At 42.8% G+C, this 18,236-nt stretch overlaps 1 protein-coding gene across 1 annotated transcript; it reads right to left on the bottom strand.

Moving 5' to 3' along the window:
* Positions 1–2,382: 2,382 nt before the first annotated feature.
* APELA (apelin receptor early endogenous ligand) lies at positions 2,383–13,408 on the bottom strand. The gene is made up of 3 exons (XM_056855955.1): positions 13,328–13,408; positions 10,049–10,138; positions 2,383–2,704 (listed from the first exon to the last, which is right to left on the bottom strand). Exons 1-2 carry the CDS (start codon positions 13,401–13,403, stop codon positions 10,050–10,052), a joined length of 165 nt encoding a protein of 54 aa, XP_056711933.1. The 5' UTR covers positions 13,404–13,408; the 3' UTR covers positions 2,383–2,704; position 10,049.
* Between the last annotated feature and the right edge of the window lie 4,828 nt (positions 13,409–18,236).

The following is an 18,236-nucleotide window of genomic DNA, read 5'->3' as shown; positions in this document are numbered from 1 at the left end:
GTCCTCAATCAAATGGAATTTGGCCTAATCCCTTAGACTCCAAACTCAGTTTTGGATAAACGGGACTAACGCAGGCGCTGGGGTCACGCTGGCTCCTAAGGGCATTTGTGCCCACCCTTGTGGATTGCTCTGTCCCTTGTGTATAAATAAAGCATTTAACAGAAAAGTTAGTGAGGAAGAGCTTGTATGAGATTAAATTGTTGGATGTAGTAAAAATTGCTCTTGCTTTTAAGGCCTTGTGTGTAGATGTAATCTGCTCAGGACTGATACACAGAGCCACAGTTCAAACTGGGGAGTGGGGGGTCCCAGTTAAGGGTAATTAAAGGCAAAAGCAATCGGGGGAGACAGGTATCACTAACCTAATCCCAAAATAACCCACTAGGCAGAAAAGCATCATCACTGTGGGAACTGGTGGTCAAGTGCCTCAGATGCATTACAGTGTGTTCATAGGCAGAAGTGGCCCAGGGATTGACCACTCTCCCCTTTGTGTAAATATTAAGCAACAGGGAGCATTTGATCAGTATGCAAATGGAAAACTTGCTTGGGCAAAAAGTTGATGACCGTTTTTCCTTCCTAAGCCTAATATTTGTTTGGGCTGCATCTAGATGGAGATTGTCCCTTTGACCCCAGTTCTTCAAATACCTATAGATTAGTCTCATTCAAATAGGTCACTAGGTTACACAGTGGATAGGGGAGGAAATGCATATAAAGCAGCAGACACTAACCCTTTGAATGAAGGGTCTTTTAAAAATGTGAGAGCTGAATACAGTAGGTATCTTCTGCTGAAGTAAAATACTTTTTACACCTTGTTCAAGAGCGATGTGTGAGAAAAGTGATCCTAAATCCAAATGTGGCTTTTCTCTTATGTAAGCAAAAGCAATGAAAACTGCCACAAACCTTAGTTCTGGGTGAACCCTTGCAATCATCATGAGCCATGCTACTGTTTTATTTTTTCCTCACTCATGGATCCAACCAAAGGTACCCTTTAGATTTTGTCCCCAAAATTCAAGAAGCCAATCAGCACAGATAATACTCTGGGGATCACTGATCTAGGCATTTCTACCTACTCAAAGAGGCCCCTGCAATGGATTGTGAACTGAATTATCTTCTACAGGTTCCCTTCTAGTTCCATGTGAACTGAGTATTTGTCACATGAACTAAATTTATTTAAAGCAAGCTCCTTTGTCCTATTTGAAACTCCTTTCTCAAACTAATCTCACACAATCTGCTTGGCCCAGCATGTAGAGAAGAAATCCTCTGCATGCTGTTTTGCAAACACATGCTACTTTACAGTAATAGTGTGTTCAAGATATTAAAAATAGCACCAAAATATAACTGAGTCCTTAGTCTCCGTTTTTAGAGGGCTGAATGAAATTTACGGAGGGGGAAGGATACCAAAAATAATGTGCATGGGATATTGTGTGATGGCGTGTAAAATCCATTTAAATTTTTAAATCCAATATGATGTTGACAACAGTGCACTTCTAAGAAGAGAACAAATTAAAAGGTAAAGGTAGCCCCTTGTGCAAGTACGAGGTCATTACTGACTCATGGAGTGACATCACATCATGACAAATTACAGTGGAATTATTTAACTTTGATCTAGCACCTAACTTTGATCTATTTCCTTAATGTGAAAGTAGATTTAATGGTTTATCTCACCTTCACTGAGTTGTAAAAAAAAAAAAAAGCATAATTGAAATTGCATTTTATTTAACTCCACAATAGGTTGTTAGAGTTTACAGATTCCTTATGAAATGTACAAACCAATGTAGGCAAATACTTCACTTGTCTTTGGATGTGCGTATAATCCATGAACAGAATACAAGTTTTTTTTAAAAAAATCAAAGATTATTTAAAATGATGCTATTTGAAGTACAATTTTTACATCATATACAGTTACAAACACACTATAAAGAAATAACAATCTCAGAATATGCTTGTAAACATATTAAGATTAGCACAAATACACCTAGGATTACTTTTGAAGAAGACAAAGGTATGCTTTTTGATTAGAGCAAAGCCCTTATAAGCACTGCTTTACTTGGGACATTTCCATCAGTATAAGTGGAATTCCAAAGTAAGGTTCCAACATCAAGATATTACATTGGAAGTTAATCAGTATTTAAGAACTTTCTTCTAGGAAACAAGTAGGTACCTAGCCAAGCTAATACATATTATTCTGGTCTTAAGATAATGGCAAAGTTGTTGGAATAATGGAAACCTTAAAACATTCACTATGCATTCTAAACATGAAGCAATATCTGCATTATTTATGGAACAATTCCTTCAAATTTTATTGTGCTTTATTGTGAAGTTGGCGTTAGTCTTAACTGAGTGACAGATAGATATACACACATGAATATAACACTATTATATACCAACAGTTCTTTCAATGATCCCATATTTGTTCAAAATTTTCTTTCCATCTCCTAGAGTGCTGTACTGATGCGTAGAGAATGGCTATCATATTGCACTGATGATTTTCCAGAGCTTCCAGACAAGATCACTTTATTCTTCATTGTTTTCTCCCTGCTTAGAGAAACCCAAAACTCCTGTGAAGCTGTTCCAAAGCCTTCTTGATACTTTTAATGTTTCCTGATGATGGCTTGCAGGACACCCGCATAGATTACAACTGCGAAGCTATCAAATTCTGTCATATGGCCTCTTCCACTTGGCTCCTCTTCCCAGCAGTGGACTGAAACTGTGTTTGGGGGGACAACGACAATAAAGCAATTATTTTACTGAGATAGTCAATATTCTTTATATGTGCACACACAGCTCTGTTTTGATAAAGTTGGAAGAAAGCGCTGAAACGGGGACAATTTAACTTCATGCAAGTTCTTAATCACCTGCAGGTGACTTTTTGGATGCCATGAAATGGCTCAAATTATCCTTGAACATGTAGGAAGTATTTGAAGGGCTGTAAGTATTTGAAGGACTATCACTTATAGGAGGGCAGGGAGCTGTTCCTGTTGGCAACAGAGGATAGGACTAGCAATAATGGGTTTAAATTGCGGGAGGAGAGGTACCAGCTGGATATTAGGGGGGAAATTTTCACAGTAAAGAGTTGTTCGAAGGTGGAATCAGCTACCAAGGCAGGTGTTGAGGTCCCCTTCACTGGCAGTCTTTAAGTAGAGGCTGGACAAGCACTTGTCAGGGATGCTCTAGGCTGATCCTGCATTAACCAGGGGTTGGACTAGATGGCCTAGTATGGCCCCTTCCAACTCTATGATTCTATGCTACCCTATCAGACCATTGGTTCATCTATCTTGTTGCCTGTTTTGACTGGCAGTGGCTCACAGATAAACACTTTTTCTAACACCTGCTACCCAAGGCCCTTTAACTGAACATGGAGGGAAATGAGCTTGGGAACTTAAGCATGTGTTTTGAACCTGAGCCACTGTGCCCCCCTTCGTCCTCAGGATAACCACATTTGTTGTGTGATTACAAGAAACTGTAATGTGAGAAAATTCAAATACATTACTCAACAAAAATAGATGTAGCCATCCCTTCAGCTTTTCTCTTTACTACAGCTCTGTGTTGTGCTAGGTGTACCAATCCGAAGAGCACAATTTCATCATCGAAAATGGTTGTCGTTCACTTAAATGCTCATCTAGCAAGCTGTTTGCTGAGGAAATCTAGAGGTTTTACAGGTAATAGTACCAGACCTACTTGTTCCAATTGATTTGGATCAGGTAAACAGGATGCATTTGCTCAGAACCCCTGACTTTGTTTAGAATCTGTTAAATAAGTACATTATTCAAATAGAAATTTGCTGCTTGTAGGTGCTTAGTAGAGTCTGTAAGTCTGTCTGTGCTCAACTGAGTCCTTAAGGAGGATAATACTTGTGCAAACATATAAGCTGCTGGATACCCAAGAGCTTTTATAATGTAGGCAAGTGGGATCTTGTGTTGGATATAATACTGGGATGTATTTAAAGACCTCCGTCAAGCTCTGTTGAGCCTAATGTTTCACCCAATTCACCCATGACTCCCATTTCCTGTCTATAAAAACAGAATATTGTATCCTTAAGAAGTTAATACTTTGCAAAGTTTATGCTGTTTTCTTGAATGATGAGCAGCTAAACAGTCACCTGCACACTACACTGCAAATAACAGCTTATGTTAAGAAGCAAAAAAATTCAAGAGATAACTAACAACCATGTTGCAACAAAGGGTTTAAAACTGAACATGGATTGTTACTATGTACCTTAGCCTATCCCTTTGGGGGTCCATTTGCCTATTTTTTAACTCGCCACATAATGGGTTGGATCCAACCAGCTTTTCTGCTAGTGAAAAAGGAAGGACCACCCAAAAAGGCCATGCTGGGGATATGGGACCTGCATGTTTTAAAAAAAAGCCCATGGGGGGCTGTATAAACGAGGAAAATGCCCCTGCCTCACCAAACAATGGAAATAAGAGTGAGTGGTCCCTGCTAAAGGTAGTGGGGCCTCTTCGCAAGTCAGTGGCATGGTGTGGCCCTGCCCTTTTTATACCTCTTAACTTATCTGCAGGCAAATTTGTCCTTAAGCTCCAAGAGTACAATTCAAAATGCTTTATGAATCTGCTGATGCAGTAAAATGTCTAGTGGGAAAAGCATCTGTTCTTTTCATAAACTAATCTCAAAATTAGGCCAATGCAATGAATACATTAGAGAGCTTAGCTGATTATCTTTTTTTATTAAAAGCTTAAATATTTCTGCTCCAAAGTAGACGTCTGCATTTTGATTAACAGGTCCACAAGTCTTATTGTGCTAGCTTAAAAATTATTCAGAATTTCTATAAAGCACGCATTGTAAACCCTTTTTTAGAAAGTTCGCAATTGTGTGAATGTTTACGTAACTTATTTCCAACTAGTTAGCCAAAAATATGACACTGATATCCTAAACGTTCATACCTTTCTAACACCACAGACTAATGCGCTTGGCAGAATGTAACTGTTTAGGACTGCACATCAATCTTCTAAAAGCTCATATGATAATGGCTACTGGGTTGCTAGAATAACAAGTAATGGGTATACACAATGGGTTGGATCCAACCAGCTTTTCCTCTGGTAGGAAAGGAGTCTCTTCTGACCATCAAAAAAGCTATGCTGGGGATCATGGGACCCACATGGACAAAACCCACCCTGAGATGAGACCTGTAATAAGGAGGGGAATTGGCTGAGACTGAGCAAAAGAGCTGGCTGGATCCAACCCAACGGTCCTTAGTCCAATCTTTTGGAGTTACAAAGGAGTAGGAATAGTTGTACTTCATCCTAAAGCATAGGAATAGCAGCTATGGACTAAAATATGCATTACAGCAGCCAGTGGGCCAGCCTCTAAGGCAGCAGTTCCCTAGGGAAGGGGCTGTGGCTCAGTGGTAGAGCATCTGCTTGGCATGCAGAAGGTCCCAGGTTCAATCCCCGGCAACTCCAGTTAAAGGGACTAGGCAGGTAGGTGATGTTAAAGACCTCTGTCTGGGACCCTGGAAAGCTGCTGCCAGTCTGAGTAGACAATACTGACTTTGATGGACCAAGGGTCTGATTCAGTATAAAGCAGTTTCATATGTTCACATGTTCCCAAACGTTTTGAGTCATATTCATATGTTTGAGTCATGTTCATATGTTCCCAAACTTTTTGATTTCAGGAGAGAAATTTGTCACGGAGCACTAATTTTCACCTTGCACCTATATACTAACCAAATGACTGTAGTATTTTCTTTCCTATCTCTTCACGGAGCACTAGGAGATGTTTCACGGAGCACCAAGTGCTCCGCGGAGCAGTTTGGGAACCGCTGATCTAGGGGATAACAACAGGCCCTTACTGGGCCCAGTATAGAACTCTGTGGCTCAGTTTCTTAGTAAATTATGTACAAACAAGGCTGTAATTTGACCTCAATCCCTTCACTTGCTTGACATGCAAAAGTACCCCCACCCCCCAACTCACACACTAATATCTGTAAAGTAGCCTATGGTTAGGGCGTAAATGTTTCCTTTCGCTGACTTTTTGTTATGGTTTCTTGTTACAAACACTTCCCTAATGGCAGCAGCTACAAAATAGCTTTTAGTCTTGCAAATGGATATTCTGTAAGTGGAAGACACAACCCACCTTAAGTGCAGAGTTATCACTCTGGCCTCTGCAATAGTAACTTAAATGCTTTGTATTTGAAGACACATTAGCAAAATAGATTGGCAGCATAATCATGGAACAGGAATGGGTGGGGGGGATGACTGGATCCACTTTTTGCAGGTAAAGGCTCAACAGGTCTTCCAAATTCCTACATGCTGAGTGAGCTGACGGGATTGCCTTGAACCACTGAGCTGTCCCTGAAATCTGCCACCTGTTGGAAGTTGACACACAAGTGTGTGCGTTGGCATGAAAAACTTGCTTGATCATCAGCCCTTAAAAAGATATCTGATGCATTTCTTTAAAAACCTAACAGCAGTGTAACTTGTTGGGAACTTGAAAAATTCATGGGGGTGGGGGTGGGGAGAATACACTTAGTGTGTAATACATGAAGAAAGACTAAAGTTACATGAAAGAAAACTTAGAATCATAGAATTGGAAGGGGCCATACAGGCCGTCTAGTCAAACCCCCTGCTTAATGCAGGATCAGCCTAGAGAATCCGTGACAAGTGCTTGTCCAGCTTCTGCTTAAACAATTTTTGCAAATTTCAAGTATTTTCTGGGACAACTCTTTTGGACATAATGAGTGCCCTTGCAATCTGAACCACAAGAAACAGCTTGGTGTTATAATTTGCTCCCTTCTAAAATGGTGGCCATCAGCCCCAAAAGTTCTATAGTATATCTCTCTCCTGTTTTCATAAGAAGGCTGGTTGGTATTTGGTGTCAAAAGTATTTGAAAGGGGCCTGGAGAAAGTATACGTGGTTCAAGATGCCACATTTTTCTAGTTTCTACACCCTCGCTCAGTATTTTACTCTTGAGAGCCAGTGTGGTGTAGTGGTTAAGAGCGGTGGTTTGGAGCAGTGGACTCTAATCTGAAGAACCGGGTTTGATTCCCCATTCCTCCACATGAGTGGCTAAGACTAATCTGGTGAACCGGGTTAGTTTCCCCACTCCTACACACAAAGCCAGCTTGGTGACCTTGGGTTAGTCACAGGTCTCTTAGAGCTCTCTCAGCCCCACCTACCTCACAGGGAGTCTGTTGTAGGGAGGGGAAAGGAAGGTGATTGTAAGCCAGTTTGATTCTTCCTTAAGTGGCAGTAAAAGTCAGCATATAAAAACCAACTCTTCTTCTCTTGTGCTTAGAGAAAGGAGTAAGCTTTCCCTGAAGAATAACTGTTATCACTTAAAAGGTTCTCACTCCTGATCAGCCTTACCAATTTGATAAGGAGTCTACTTTGGAGAGAATGATCTGGGATTCTAGCCGTGGTCATTTTTTATTTATTACACTGAACTACCTATGGGTATGCCATTATCCCGATATAGGTCCAGAGTTGCAGTGCTATTAAGGGCATGTTTTATTCATCAGCAGAATGGCCTGCTTCCCTGAAAGGGAGCTTTGCTATCCTTTTGATCCTGGGTATATTTACATGTTCTATCTGCATGCCCCTGGAGTGGAAAAGTATTTGCATATATACGCATGCACAGCTCCTTGCATTTCAAGACCTCCCATGAATTAAGCCACAAGACTCCCAGGTTCGGTTAAAAGGATTATTTCTGTTTGAGACTGTGGGATGCAATGTCAAGTCAAAGAGGTCCCCCTTTCACACTGCAACAGACCACTGGGGGCTATTTTGAACAGGTAGGCACCTGAGCTCAAGCCACAGTAAACCAGAATCTCAATATGCCACTCTTTTTCCCCACTCCTCCTGCCACTGCTATAAACATCGGGCTGGATCCAGTCAGCCTTTCTGCTGATGAGAAAGGGAGGAGGGATCATCTTTGCAAAGGGGTAGCAGTGTTAATCTGTTATAGCAAAATAAAAATCCAGTAAGACATGTGCCACTGGACTTATAGGTGCCACAGGAATTTTGTTTTATTTTGGGATACTCTGACCACCACAAAAAGGATATGCTGGGAATCACGGGGCTTGCATGTGCAAAAGCCATATGGGGTGGGGGCTGCAGTAAAAATAAGAATTGGGCAAGATGGAATGAAAAAGCTGCCTTGAGCCCACCTATAGCTGCTCTTTGGGAATTTGCAGAAAAGGAAGTTTGATTTCTTTTACCTATTGCAAAAATCAGATTATAAGACCTTTTTTGTCCTTTGTAAAAATATGGAGCTATTGTTATTTTCTTTTAAAAATAAATAAAATAAAATCTAAAATCCTGAAGAGGCTGCCCCACTGGGGAGCTCCATGTGGAATTAAACTTCAAATAGTATAATTTGCTGACGCTGGGTTGCCTAAGATGATTGAGCCTGCCCTGTGTCTTGAACTACAGCACCTGCATAAAGAAGAGGAACCTTTGCCCTCTGTGCTATTTCTGTGGCAGGAAAAACTCTACCTGCCCATTGTCTGAGTATCTGACTGCTGATAAAGACAAAGAAGTCAGCCACCCCAAGACAGCGGCAGCCTTCCAAAACCACAACCCAAGCATGATTTCCCTGGAACTGGTACAAACTTGTAACGTGGTCACTCTTTCCAATCCATCTCCGATATAGTGTGTCATCTAGGGTTGCCAGCTCTGGGTTGGGCAATGCCTGGACATTTTGGGGGTGGAGCCTGAGGAGGGTAGGGCTTGGGGAGGAGAGGTGCTTCAATACAGTATACTTTGGAGTCCACCTTCCAAAGTGGCCATTTTATCCAGGTGAACTGATCTCTGTCGCCTGGAAATCAGTTGTAATCCCAGGAGATCTCCAGCCACCACCTGGAGGTTGGCAACCCCACACGAAACACAAGTTTCTCTTCTTGAAATGTCACCAATCATATCACAGTAATGTGTTTGTATCCTGGCTCAGGCTCCCCTCCACTCCATTTTCCTTGTTCAGAATGAACATTGGGGTTTTCAGAGTTTCCGCCATGAGAGTGGGCTGAAAAAAATGGCTTCAGAGTAGCATAGAAGGCTGCTGGATTGCAATTGGGAACAGTTATTGGGGGGCAACCCATTATAGCTTACTATGCTTTCCCCCCCCCCCAGATATTGCTCTTGGGACAGAGGTCATTGGATCCTTGGAAACAATGTGGGGCTCCTGGGGGGGGGGGACAGTTCTGCAAGCAGAAGGATGATGTCAGCGGAAAGTTATCACAAGCAGAAGTTACTGTGGTCCAAAGCACTGTAATCATAGTCTTTATGAGCCAGCATGGTGTAGTGGTTAAGAGCGGTAGTTTGAAGTGGTAGACTCTGATCTGGAGAACTGGGTTTGATTTCCCCACTCCTACACATGAAGCCAGCTGGGCGACCTTGCGCTAGTCATGGCTCTTAGAGATCGCTCAGTCCCACCTACCTCACCGGGTGTCTGTTGTGGGGAAGGGAAAGTGATTCTAAGCCGGTTTGATTCTTCCTTAAGTGGTTGAAAAAGTTGGCATGTAAAAACCAACTCTTCTTCTTCTTTATCTATCTTGACCTATGGGCATGATACTACCTAAGACTTGCATTTAAGCTTGTTTTACACATGGACGAGGCAGAAGAAAATGTTGCCTTTGCAGTTCAACTGTATTTTCCTAGATAGAGTGTCAAATGGGTCCCACTCTGTGAAATGATCAACAGAGAAGCCTAGCGCTACTCGCTCATTTGGAACAGTGCTCTGGAGTTCCCATAAAACAAGTACTTTTATTGTGCTGTGTTCCCCCTTTAGTTCTCCTCCTCCCCCTTGCTCTATTTTCAGACCAAATAAAATCACAAAGAAAAGGCACCCGAAGGAAATTGTATGTGGCTTGCGGTCGGTAAAATGCCCCCCTCAGCTTGTTTGGAAATGAAAGTATAATTTGCAATTGTGTATATTTTGGAGAACCGACTCAATCGGCCACACACTGTTCCTTAAGTGATCTGAGAGGAGCAGCCTCTTACGATCTCACATCCTTCTGGCGCCTGGTTTTATTACTCCACACTTATGAATGACCCTTGCCTAAATTTAGCTCAAGAGCCATAGAATTTCAGATACCTCAGGGAAAGGGCACTCTGGAATGCAGCGGCATGCATCTCCTGTGGGAGCAGTGCTGTCGGTGGAGTTTTCTTCTCAAGGACAGGTTGGCTGGAAGGCAAGACAGAAAACAGGGAATCAGAAATATATCAACATTTATAACATTTCATTTTCACAGTGGGTAGCCGTGTTAGTCAGTCTGCAGTAGTAGAAAAGGGCAAGAGTCCAGTAGCACCTTAAAGACTAACAAAAATATTTTCTGGTAGGGTATGATCTTTCGTGAGCCACAACTCACTTCTTCAGATACAGCTAGAATGTGAATCCATCTGTCTTTAAGTAGAGGAGAGTGAATTCAGAAAAGAATTAGTATGTAAATGTTAACAGTATGTAAATGTGAATCACGCCTGCTATTCACATTTACATACTGTTAACATTTACATACTAATGCTTGTCTGAATTCACTCTCCTCTACTTCAAGACAGATGGATTCACATTCTAGCTGCATCTGAAGAAGTGAGCTGTGGCTCACGAAAGATCATACCCTACCAGAAAATTTCATTTTCAGATGTCCAAAATTCTTATAGCTGCAGCAGGTTCCATCAAAAGCAATATTTTTTAAATTATATATTGCCCCATACAACAGCTTGACCAACATAGACGCCAGAACCTTTAGGGGGGAGATAGTTTGGAATTTACTGCATTGTGCAGGGGGTTGGACTAGATGACCCTGGTGGTCCCTACCAACTCTATGATTCTATTATTCTAGTTGTTCCTGGGTATAATCTAGCCAAGAGTGAGCGCTCTTAAATCCTCTTCAAATCAATTGAAGTTAAAAATGCTTACTATTGGCTGGATCAATTATCTTTTTTGATTTTTTAGTACAAGAAAAACTGCTAATGCCTTTCAGGAGTATAATGCGTGATGCCTGTTAACAGTTCTGTCTTACAGTTTGTAAGCTGCCTAAGCGATTCCATAGGGACCTGTGGCTGAAACACAGAATAAATGAATGTGTCACAACAGTGCTTGAAAACAAGAGATAATACTTTTGCACCTTACCAAAGCATCATTTGTAGAGGTCACTGCCACCAGAGTTAGCAAGGGCTGAGAGGATATTGAGAGTTCTCTAAATTAATGGGCAGTAGTAATACAATGTTTAGCTAAAATACTCAAGGGAGCACATCCCTCTGAGTGGTTTAGCTCTTGAAATTAACTAGACGCTCCTGATCCTAACCTCAGCTTGGAATCACTGGATGGAGTTAAAGGATGACAGCCTCATCCCTCCCCCATACTAGCCAGCCTTACAGGGCTGTTGTTTTAAATGGCAAACGACTCAGATAGCCATGCACCTCTGTTAGAAAAACAGTCAAAATCAACATTATTGCGAGCCCTTTTATTAGGAAGGAACTAAAAAAAACAAAAACCAACCACCACGAAGTACCAAGCTAATCACAAAATGATGTTTTCGTTTGTCCCAATATCACTCAACCTGTTGCTCTAGGACTCTTGTCAGATAGTGAATGCAAAGCATTCTGGTGCTTAAGGAAAAGTTTAAGGAAAGTTTAAGGAAAGCTTAACTGATGCAGCCTTTAGTGACAGGAAGATGGGAAGCAGAAAGCGGTTCTCCAGCCAGTGGGGTAGGTTTGGATGTGGGAGGCCTTGGTTCAAATCCCCTTTCAGCTGTGATGCTTATTGGGTGGCCTTGGTAAGCCTCTGCCCCTCAATCTAACCAACCCCCACAAGACAGTCCTGAAGCTCACATGCTACTTTGTGTTCCTAGAGGAAGGCCAGGATGTAAATACAGTAGTAAAATAGCTATAGCAAGCTACCCAGCTTCCCAAAGTCTCTGAATCCACTGTTAGGTGGATGAACACTTTATCTGAACCAGAACGGCTGTGTTAAGAGTCTTCTCTGTGTAAGCAACCTTGCTATGGGCTAAGGTAGATTGTGCTTTATTTTACCAGAGTCCTTGTAGTGGTCAGTACTTCAAAATGGACCCTAGGAAAGCATTAGAAGCAGGTCCTTTTCTCTCCATTACACAGCAGGGGTCCAGGGTTGCAAAGCAGTTTTCTTAAGACTACTTTGCAAATGGAAGAAGGGGTGTTTTCTTGGGGATAATTCAGGGTCTCCTTTCCCCGTTCATTGCTTTACCTAACTAAGCCAAAGAGGTCTGAAAATGTATGACGCTAGTACCTGATGCTTGGGTAAGTCTCTCTTTGCTTAAGGCTGCAAGCTATTTGCTCTGGGGCCGCACCACTAAAGTTAATGATATTGCTGCAGAATAAGTGTTTTGAGGGTCTTGAAAGTCTACGGGGGGGGGGGGGCTGATGCAAATCTCTCACTCTTCCAGAGTATTGCATTAAAGCTGGCTTCACCTTTCTGCTCTTTCAGATCTTCAGAGCAATTTCTTAAAGCAACATGAATCTGGGGGAGCCTATTTTTGAAGCAGCAGAAGGAAACGAAGCATGAAAGCACAAAACATTCTCTCTCATCAAAGAATTGCTGAAAACCATCACAGAACGCAATAAAGCAGCAACGTAAGCAGATGTCAGACAAAGGTTACAGGTCCTTTTTCCAGCGGAAAAAAATAGTAAAATAATTCCATTACACAGGTGTAGAACGGTTGCTTCTAAAAATATTTGTATGCGCACAACATAAGCGTTATTGCCTTGCGACATTCCCGTTTTACACGTGTGACTACAGCACTTAGAGAAGACCGACTAGGTGTAAATCTACAGTTTTACTTCCCCTGGGACTTTAGTTGCCAATAAAACCCAGCGAAGCCCAGCTTAATCAAGTGTGGCATTTCAAGAAAGGATCTGATCCGGCACACAAATCTAGGACCGATGCGCTCGATGCACAAATCTAGGACCGATGCGCTCTTACTTCGCCCCTCGCGAGCAGAAAAAAAGAAATGTCTTGGCGCTGCCTCTTCAGCGGCGTGCAGCTGTAGCATCCCTTCACGAACCATTCCCCAAAGAAGGAGGGCTTGAAAATACCACCGAAGTCGAGCAGCTCAAAAATACATATAGGTACCCCCCCCATCTTAACCAATTTTCAAAAACAAATGTGTTGCAGGGAAAAAACAAACTTGAAACTGCTCATTTCTTTAAAAAAAAAAAATGCCCCTCGGGTCAGTTCTGCGCCCCGTTGTGGTCTGCGCCCTAGGCGACCGCCTAGTTCGCCTAATAGTAGCACCGGCCCTGGGTACCACCTCAATCCCATCCACGCACACACATACCCCACGCTGCAGGAGGAAGTCAAACCAGAGACCGGCGACCCCGTTCCAAGCCCAAGTCCTACCTGGCCTCTGTCCGTTGACCAGGAGCACTCCGGCCATGATCCAAAAGCAGGTCCAAAGGAGCAGCCGGAACCTCATGTTGCAGGCGCCCCCCCCCCCCCGGAACGGATCCCCTCTTGCAAACTAACCCTCGCTGCAAAGCAGCCCCCTGTCGTGCAACGCGCGCGCCCTTCCTCTCCCAGGCTCTGCTCGCATTCGAAGCCCTCGGAGCTGCCTGTTCCCAGCAAGGTTAATGATCGCATAAGGCAAGGTTACTGCCTCTGCTGCGCTGTGGTCCCTCTGTTTTCCCTCTGCTTTTTTTCTGTCACTCCCCCTTATTTTCCATAAGCAAACAACAGGAAGGGGGGGGGGAGAAAGGCCCGTGTAAACAGCAGCTTCTGTCAATGTCTGCAAAGAGAGGAGCCGGGAGGAACAATAGTCCAACTTCCCTTTCGGATTCATGCCAGGCGAGGCTTAATATGCAAAGCGAGTCCGGAGCTTTTCTCCTCCCCATTTGCAACTGCTTATGCCTCGCTGCCTTTTTTTTTTTTTTGCCCGGGCCGAATTGGTCTCACTTGCGAGGAGCAAGGGAGGAAGAAGGGGCAGGAAGTCTCCCCTTTGTCCCGCTCTGAAAGGGCCCCGCTTAGGAGCATTGTGGCCGCTTCTCCCGCCTGCCCCCCAAACTATTGTCCCTTATCAACTAGCTGCAAAGTGGCCTCTATTCAAAGTGAAAACATCAGCTGTGGGCATCTTTCCTAGCTTCAAGGAAGGGCCCAAAACATCTTGATTTCTGTCAATAACTTTTAAGACGGATGAAATAGCCCCGTTTGGTGTGGAGCTATATTTCTCTGCGAATTGATGGAGTACTGGGCTCTGGTCTATAGTGGATAGTCCAGCTCTGAAGCCTGCTTGTTCTTCCAGCAGTATGTTTTCTCTATCAATCCAGTCGAGAAGCTTCCAGTATAAATATCTTGCGTAAAGTTTACTGGCGGTGCTAAGAAGGCTGATTGGGCGATAGTTAGCGGAATCTGATTTTTCTCCTTTTTAATATATTGGCACAACAATTGAAAGTCCCCAGTCTGAAGGGATTTGAGCAGAGTGGTTTATATGAGTAAAGAGGCCTGCAAGCATTTGGGCCCACCAATCTGCGTTTGACTTAATAATCTCTGTGGTTATCATGTCACATCCATGGGCCTTTCCAGGTCTTAGTTGGTTTATTAATTTGCTAACTTCCTTTGCTAATTTCTTTAGAAGAGCTTTGTGGCGCAGAGTGGTAAGCTGCAGTAGTGCAGTCAAAGCTCTGCTCAAGACCTGAGTTTGATCCCAACAGGAGTCAGCTTCCGGTAGCCAGCTCAAGGTTGACTCATCCTTCCATCCTTCCGAGGTTGGTAAAAGGAGTACCCAGCTTGCTGGGGGTAAAGGGAAGATGACTGGGGATAGCACTGGCAAACCACCCCATAAACAAAGTCTTCCTAGTAAACGTCGGGATGTGACGTCACCCCATGGGTCAGGAATGACCCGGTGCTTGCAAAGGGGACCTTTACCTTTTACCTAACTTCTTTAGCCGTTACTAGAGGCCAATCAGGAAGATTTTGTGTTCACATTTCCCCCCCAGTTGAACTCCACCCTAGGTCCGGCTGGAGACTGAGAAGATGTGGACCAACATAGCTAACAGGCACAAATTTTTTTGATGATGGAATAACCTCCCCTCTTCTTCCATTCATGCAGCTTCCACTTTGCTTCCTTGTCCAAAAACTGAGTTAGTGCTGGTTTTGTCCATCCTCCTACTCCCCCTGTTCTCCTGGCAAGCTGCCCATCATTTTTAAAAATTTAAAATGCTGCTCGTGCGTTAATGCGCAAAAGATCATAAAGAAATGTTATTTCAAAAGACTGTCTAATTTTTGAAGTTGTGAAACTGCTATGAAGGAAGGAAGGGTTGTGATGTCAAAGCTACTGGCCAATCAATGCTGTGCCCAGCGGAATCTTCCCCCCTGACATGACTCTAGTAAAGAACAGGTAAATCTGACAACAGGGAGCCTTGTGCATTCAAAAGACAGTTGAAACATCATTTTTTTAAAAACCCTTTTCCCCCATCTCCCCCTTTTCACAACTTTTCTACCTCTCCTTTGATAGAGAATATCAAATAACCCCTGTGCTGCAAATATTTACCCAATGTGTCAATAATGTTGAAGCCAGTGGCTTTATTTCAGCTAATAAGGGAAGCCAAAAATATGCCCCTATAAAGCCTCCCGAATGGTTTGTTTTTATAACACAGAGGACATCTAGCAACTATGAGGAAAACTGATGTGGTTTATCAATTTTTTTTAAAAAAAACAGAAGTTAGGAAAAAAGCATTCACCTCTGGGGATATTTTGTGGACTGGGCTGTCTTCTTTCCCTCACTTACCTAAAACTCTTATAGCATTTGTGCCTGGAGTGAAAGAAGGGAAAGAGACCTGCTTTAGTCATCTGAAGCTGTTTCTGTACCCAAAATCTTGTTGAGTTATTGGCCATATAGTCCCATGCTACCCAAAAAGTACCATACTCACAGTCATGTTGGATCAGACCGTCCATCTATATTTCTTCTGATTGCGGTCAATACTGGCTGTTGCGGGAAGCTTGGGGGTGGTGGTGGTAATTGTCCTTGACAACACACAAGCTATAATATAATAATAATGCAAATATGAGCAATTAGCCACATTGAAATGGGTAAGGCAAAGGACGTTGTCCTATATCACCGGTCCATATTGTTAACTACGTTAGATGTGGTGTTGGATCCCCATTGCCTTTAAAGCAGAGAAGAGACGGAGGCTACAGAATGACTGTACAGGTGTAACTGAGTGAATAATTGCTCTTAGGAAGCATATTGCTGTCCTGGATGTTTATGAAACTTTCATTGCCCATGTTTGCTAAATTCTTAGCAAAATCTTTGCAGTGTTAGAGCCTTGAAAGGTCCATCTGGAGTGGACTACCATTCTGTTTTCAAAAGTGGCTAGTTTGATGTCTCTGGGAGAATGCAAATATGATTGGCCTCCTCTGTTTGTTTGTCTCCAGTACCAGATAATGAGAGGCATTCGGCATTTGAACATGGAGGTGCTATTTAGGTGGATTGGTTAATGGCTACTGTAAGGCTATGTAACTTCCTTATCAATTTTTCACACACACACACCCTGCTACTATGGCAAAAACATTTGCATTCTCTACATGGTAGTAGACAGACCCGTGTAGTTTTCCAGTTGCTTCTGTGGCTATCAGTACATAGCAGTGGAAACGGGGCTTCCACGTGACAGTTTTCCTCATAGTTTCCTATTCCCACTTCCCTGGTCGCAGCTACCTCCCCCACAATACCAGGGCCTTTTCATTTTCTTTTTTTAAATGGCAAGTAGTTGTATCAATATAATGTTATAACAATGTGTGTAAGAAGCTCTCTGAATTCCAAGCTTTCATTTTTTAAGGATGTGTTTAGCTCCTTTCATTGTGGAAGTATGCCTTTCCCCTCATATCTCTACAATGAAAGGGAGTAGATACTTACTTTAAAAAAATTAAAGCTGGGAACCTGCCATACACATTGTTATAATGGTATAATAATATTCAGTTGTTAAAAAGATACCCTTTCCAACCAAGGCCAGGGAGAGAAAAGGGCTTCTGTGAGGAAAAGAGCTGACATGTGGACAGAACTGAGAAATAAGATTTCTGTGTGGAGAAAAAAACAGTTCCGTCCTTTTAATAGAGACTTAATGGGATGTTATTTACCTCCATCCTATGAGAAGCTTCATCTGCCCATTTCCCCACATTATCCATTATTATCCCTCTATTAAAGCAACAGGACATTTTTCTCCAGGGCTGTTGGCAATCCTGCTAGGAAAATCGGAACTTTCTCGCCCACATGGCAGCCATACAGACTTTGCTGCAATCTGTCCCAAAGCTTCACAGCAAAGCAGGTTGGGAAAGACTGAGGGGGAAAACACGGAAACTCCAGGACATGCACAAATGCACCACTATGCTGTAGAGAAGCAGGAAAAACCCATGCTTCCCAACAGCAGCAAACTTTGGGCAAATAACTCGGGTTGCTTGCCAGCTCTGGGTTGGGAAATACCTGGAGATTTGGGGGTTGGAGCCTGGAGAGGGCCATCAGCAGGGCACAATTCCACAGAGCCCACCCTTCAAAGCAGCCGTTTTCTCCAGGGGAACTGATCTAGAATAGAGATCACTTGTAATCGCAGGAGATTTTCAAGTGTTACCCGGAGGCTGGCAACCCTACAAATAACCTGTGTGGAAATGACCTTTCATACATACTTGTTTTCCTCAGAATGGATAAAAGCCTCTTAGCAATGATAATTTTTCGGTAGGAAAACTAGGAAAGGTTCAGTTGCTCCCCTCTGATGGTAACCCTCAGTGGCTGAATTCTGATAAAAGAAAGGCTCGCAGAACTATACAGCAGGGTACACTGATCGTAGAACGTAACTGCTGTGTAAAAGTCAGGCCTGCTTTATGCTTGCATTGTATACTTTCTTTAAAAACATACGCTAAACTTTTCTGTAGAACTATAGAGAGATCCACCATGGTGTAGCAGGATCAGAGCAATCCAGGTTTGATTCCCCACTCTACGTTAGAAGCGGGCTGGGTGACCTTGGTCCAGTCACTCTCTCTTAACCTAACCTACCTGACAGGGTCATTTCTGGAAGGATAAAAATGGAAAAGGGGAGAATGATGCTATAGGCCTTTTTTGAGCCCTCATGGGGGATAAATGCAGCATATAATGATCTAAACAAGACACCAGCCTACGCATATATTCTCAGGATCATTTCCTAGGCTGCATAAAATTGGCCAACTCACTAGAAGTTTGTAAGCTGAAAATATGAGCTAAGCAAAGGACAATGGCCAAGACTGGGAGTTTTTCTTTCTTTTTGCAAAATATAACTTTGCCTGCCAG

This window comes from Euleptes europaea, chromosome 9 (assembly GCF_029931775.1).
Source record: "Euleptes europaea isolate rEulEur1 chromosome 9, rEulEur1.hap1, whole genome shotgun sequence".
In the NCBI taxonomy this organism is placed as follows: Eukaryota; Metazoa; Chordata; class Lepidosauria; order Squamata; family Sphaerodactylidae; genus Euleptes; species Euleptes europaea.
The sequence above is the reverse complement of the archived record's forward strand: the minus strand, read 5'-3'. Positions and strand labels throughout refer to the sequence as shown.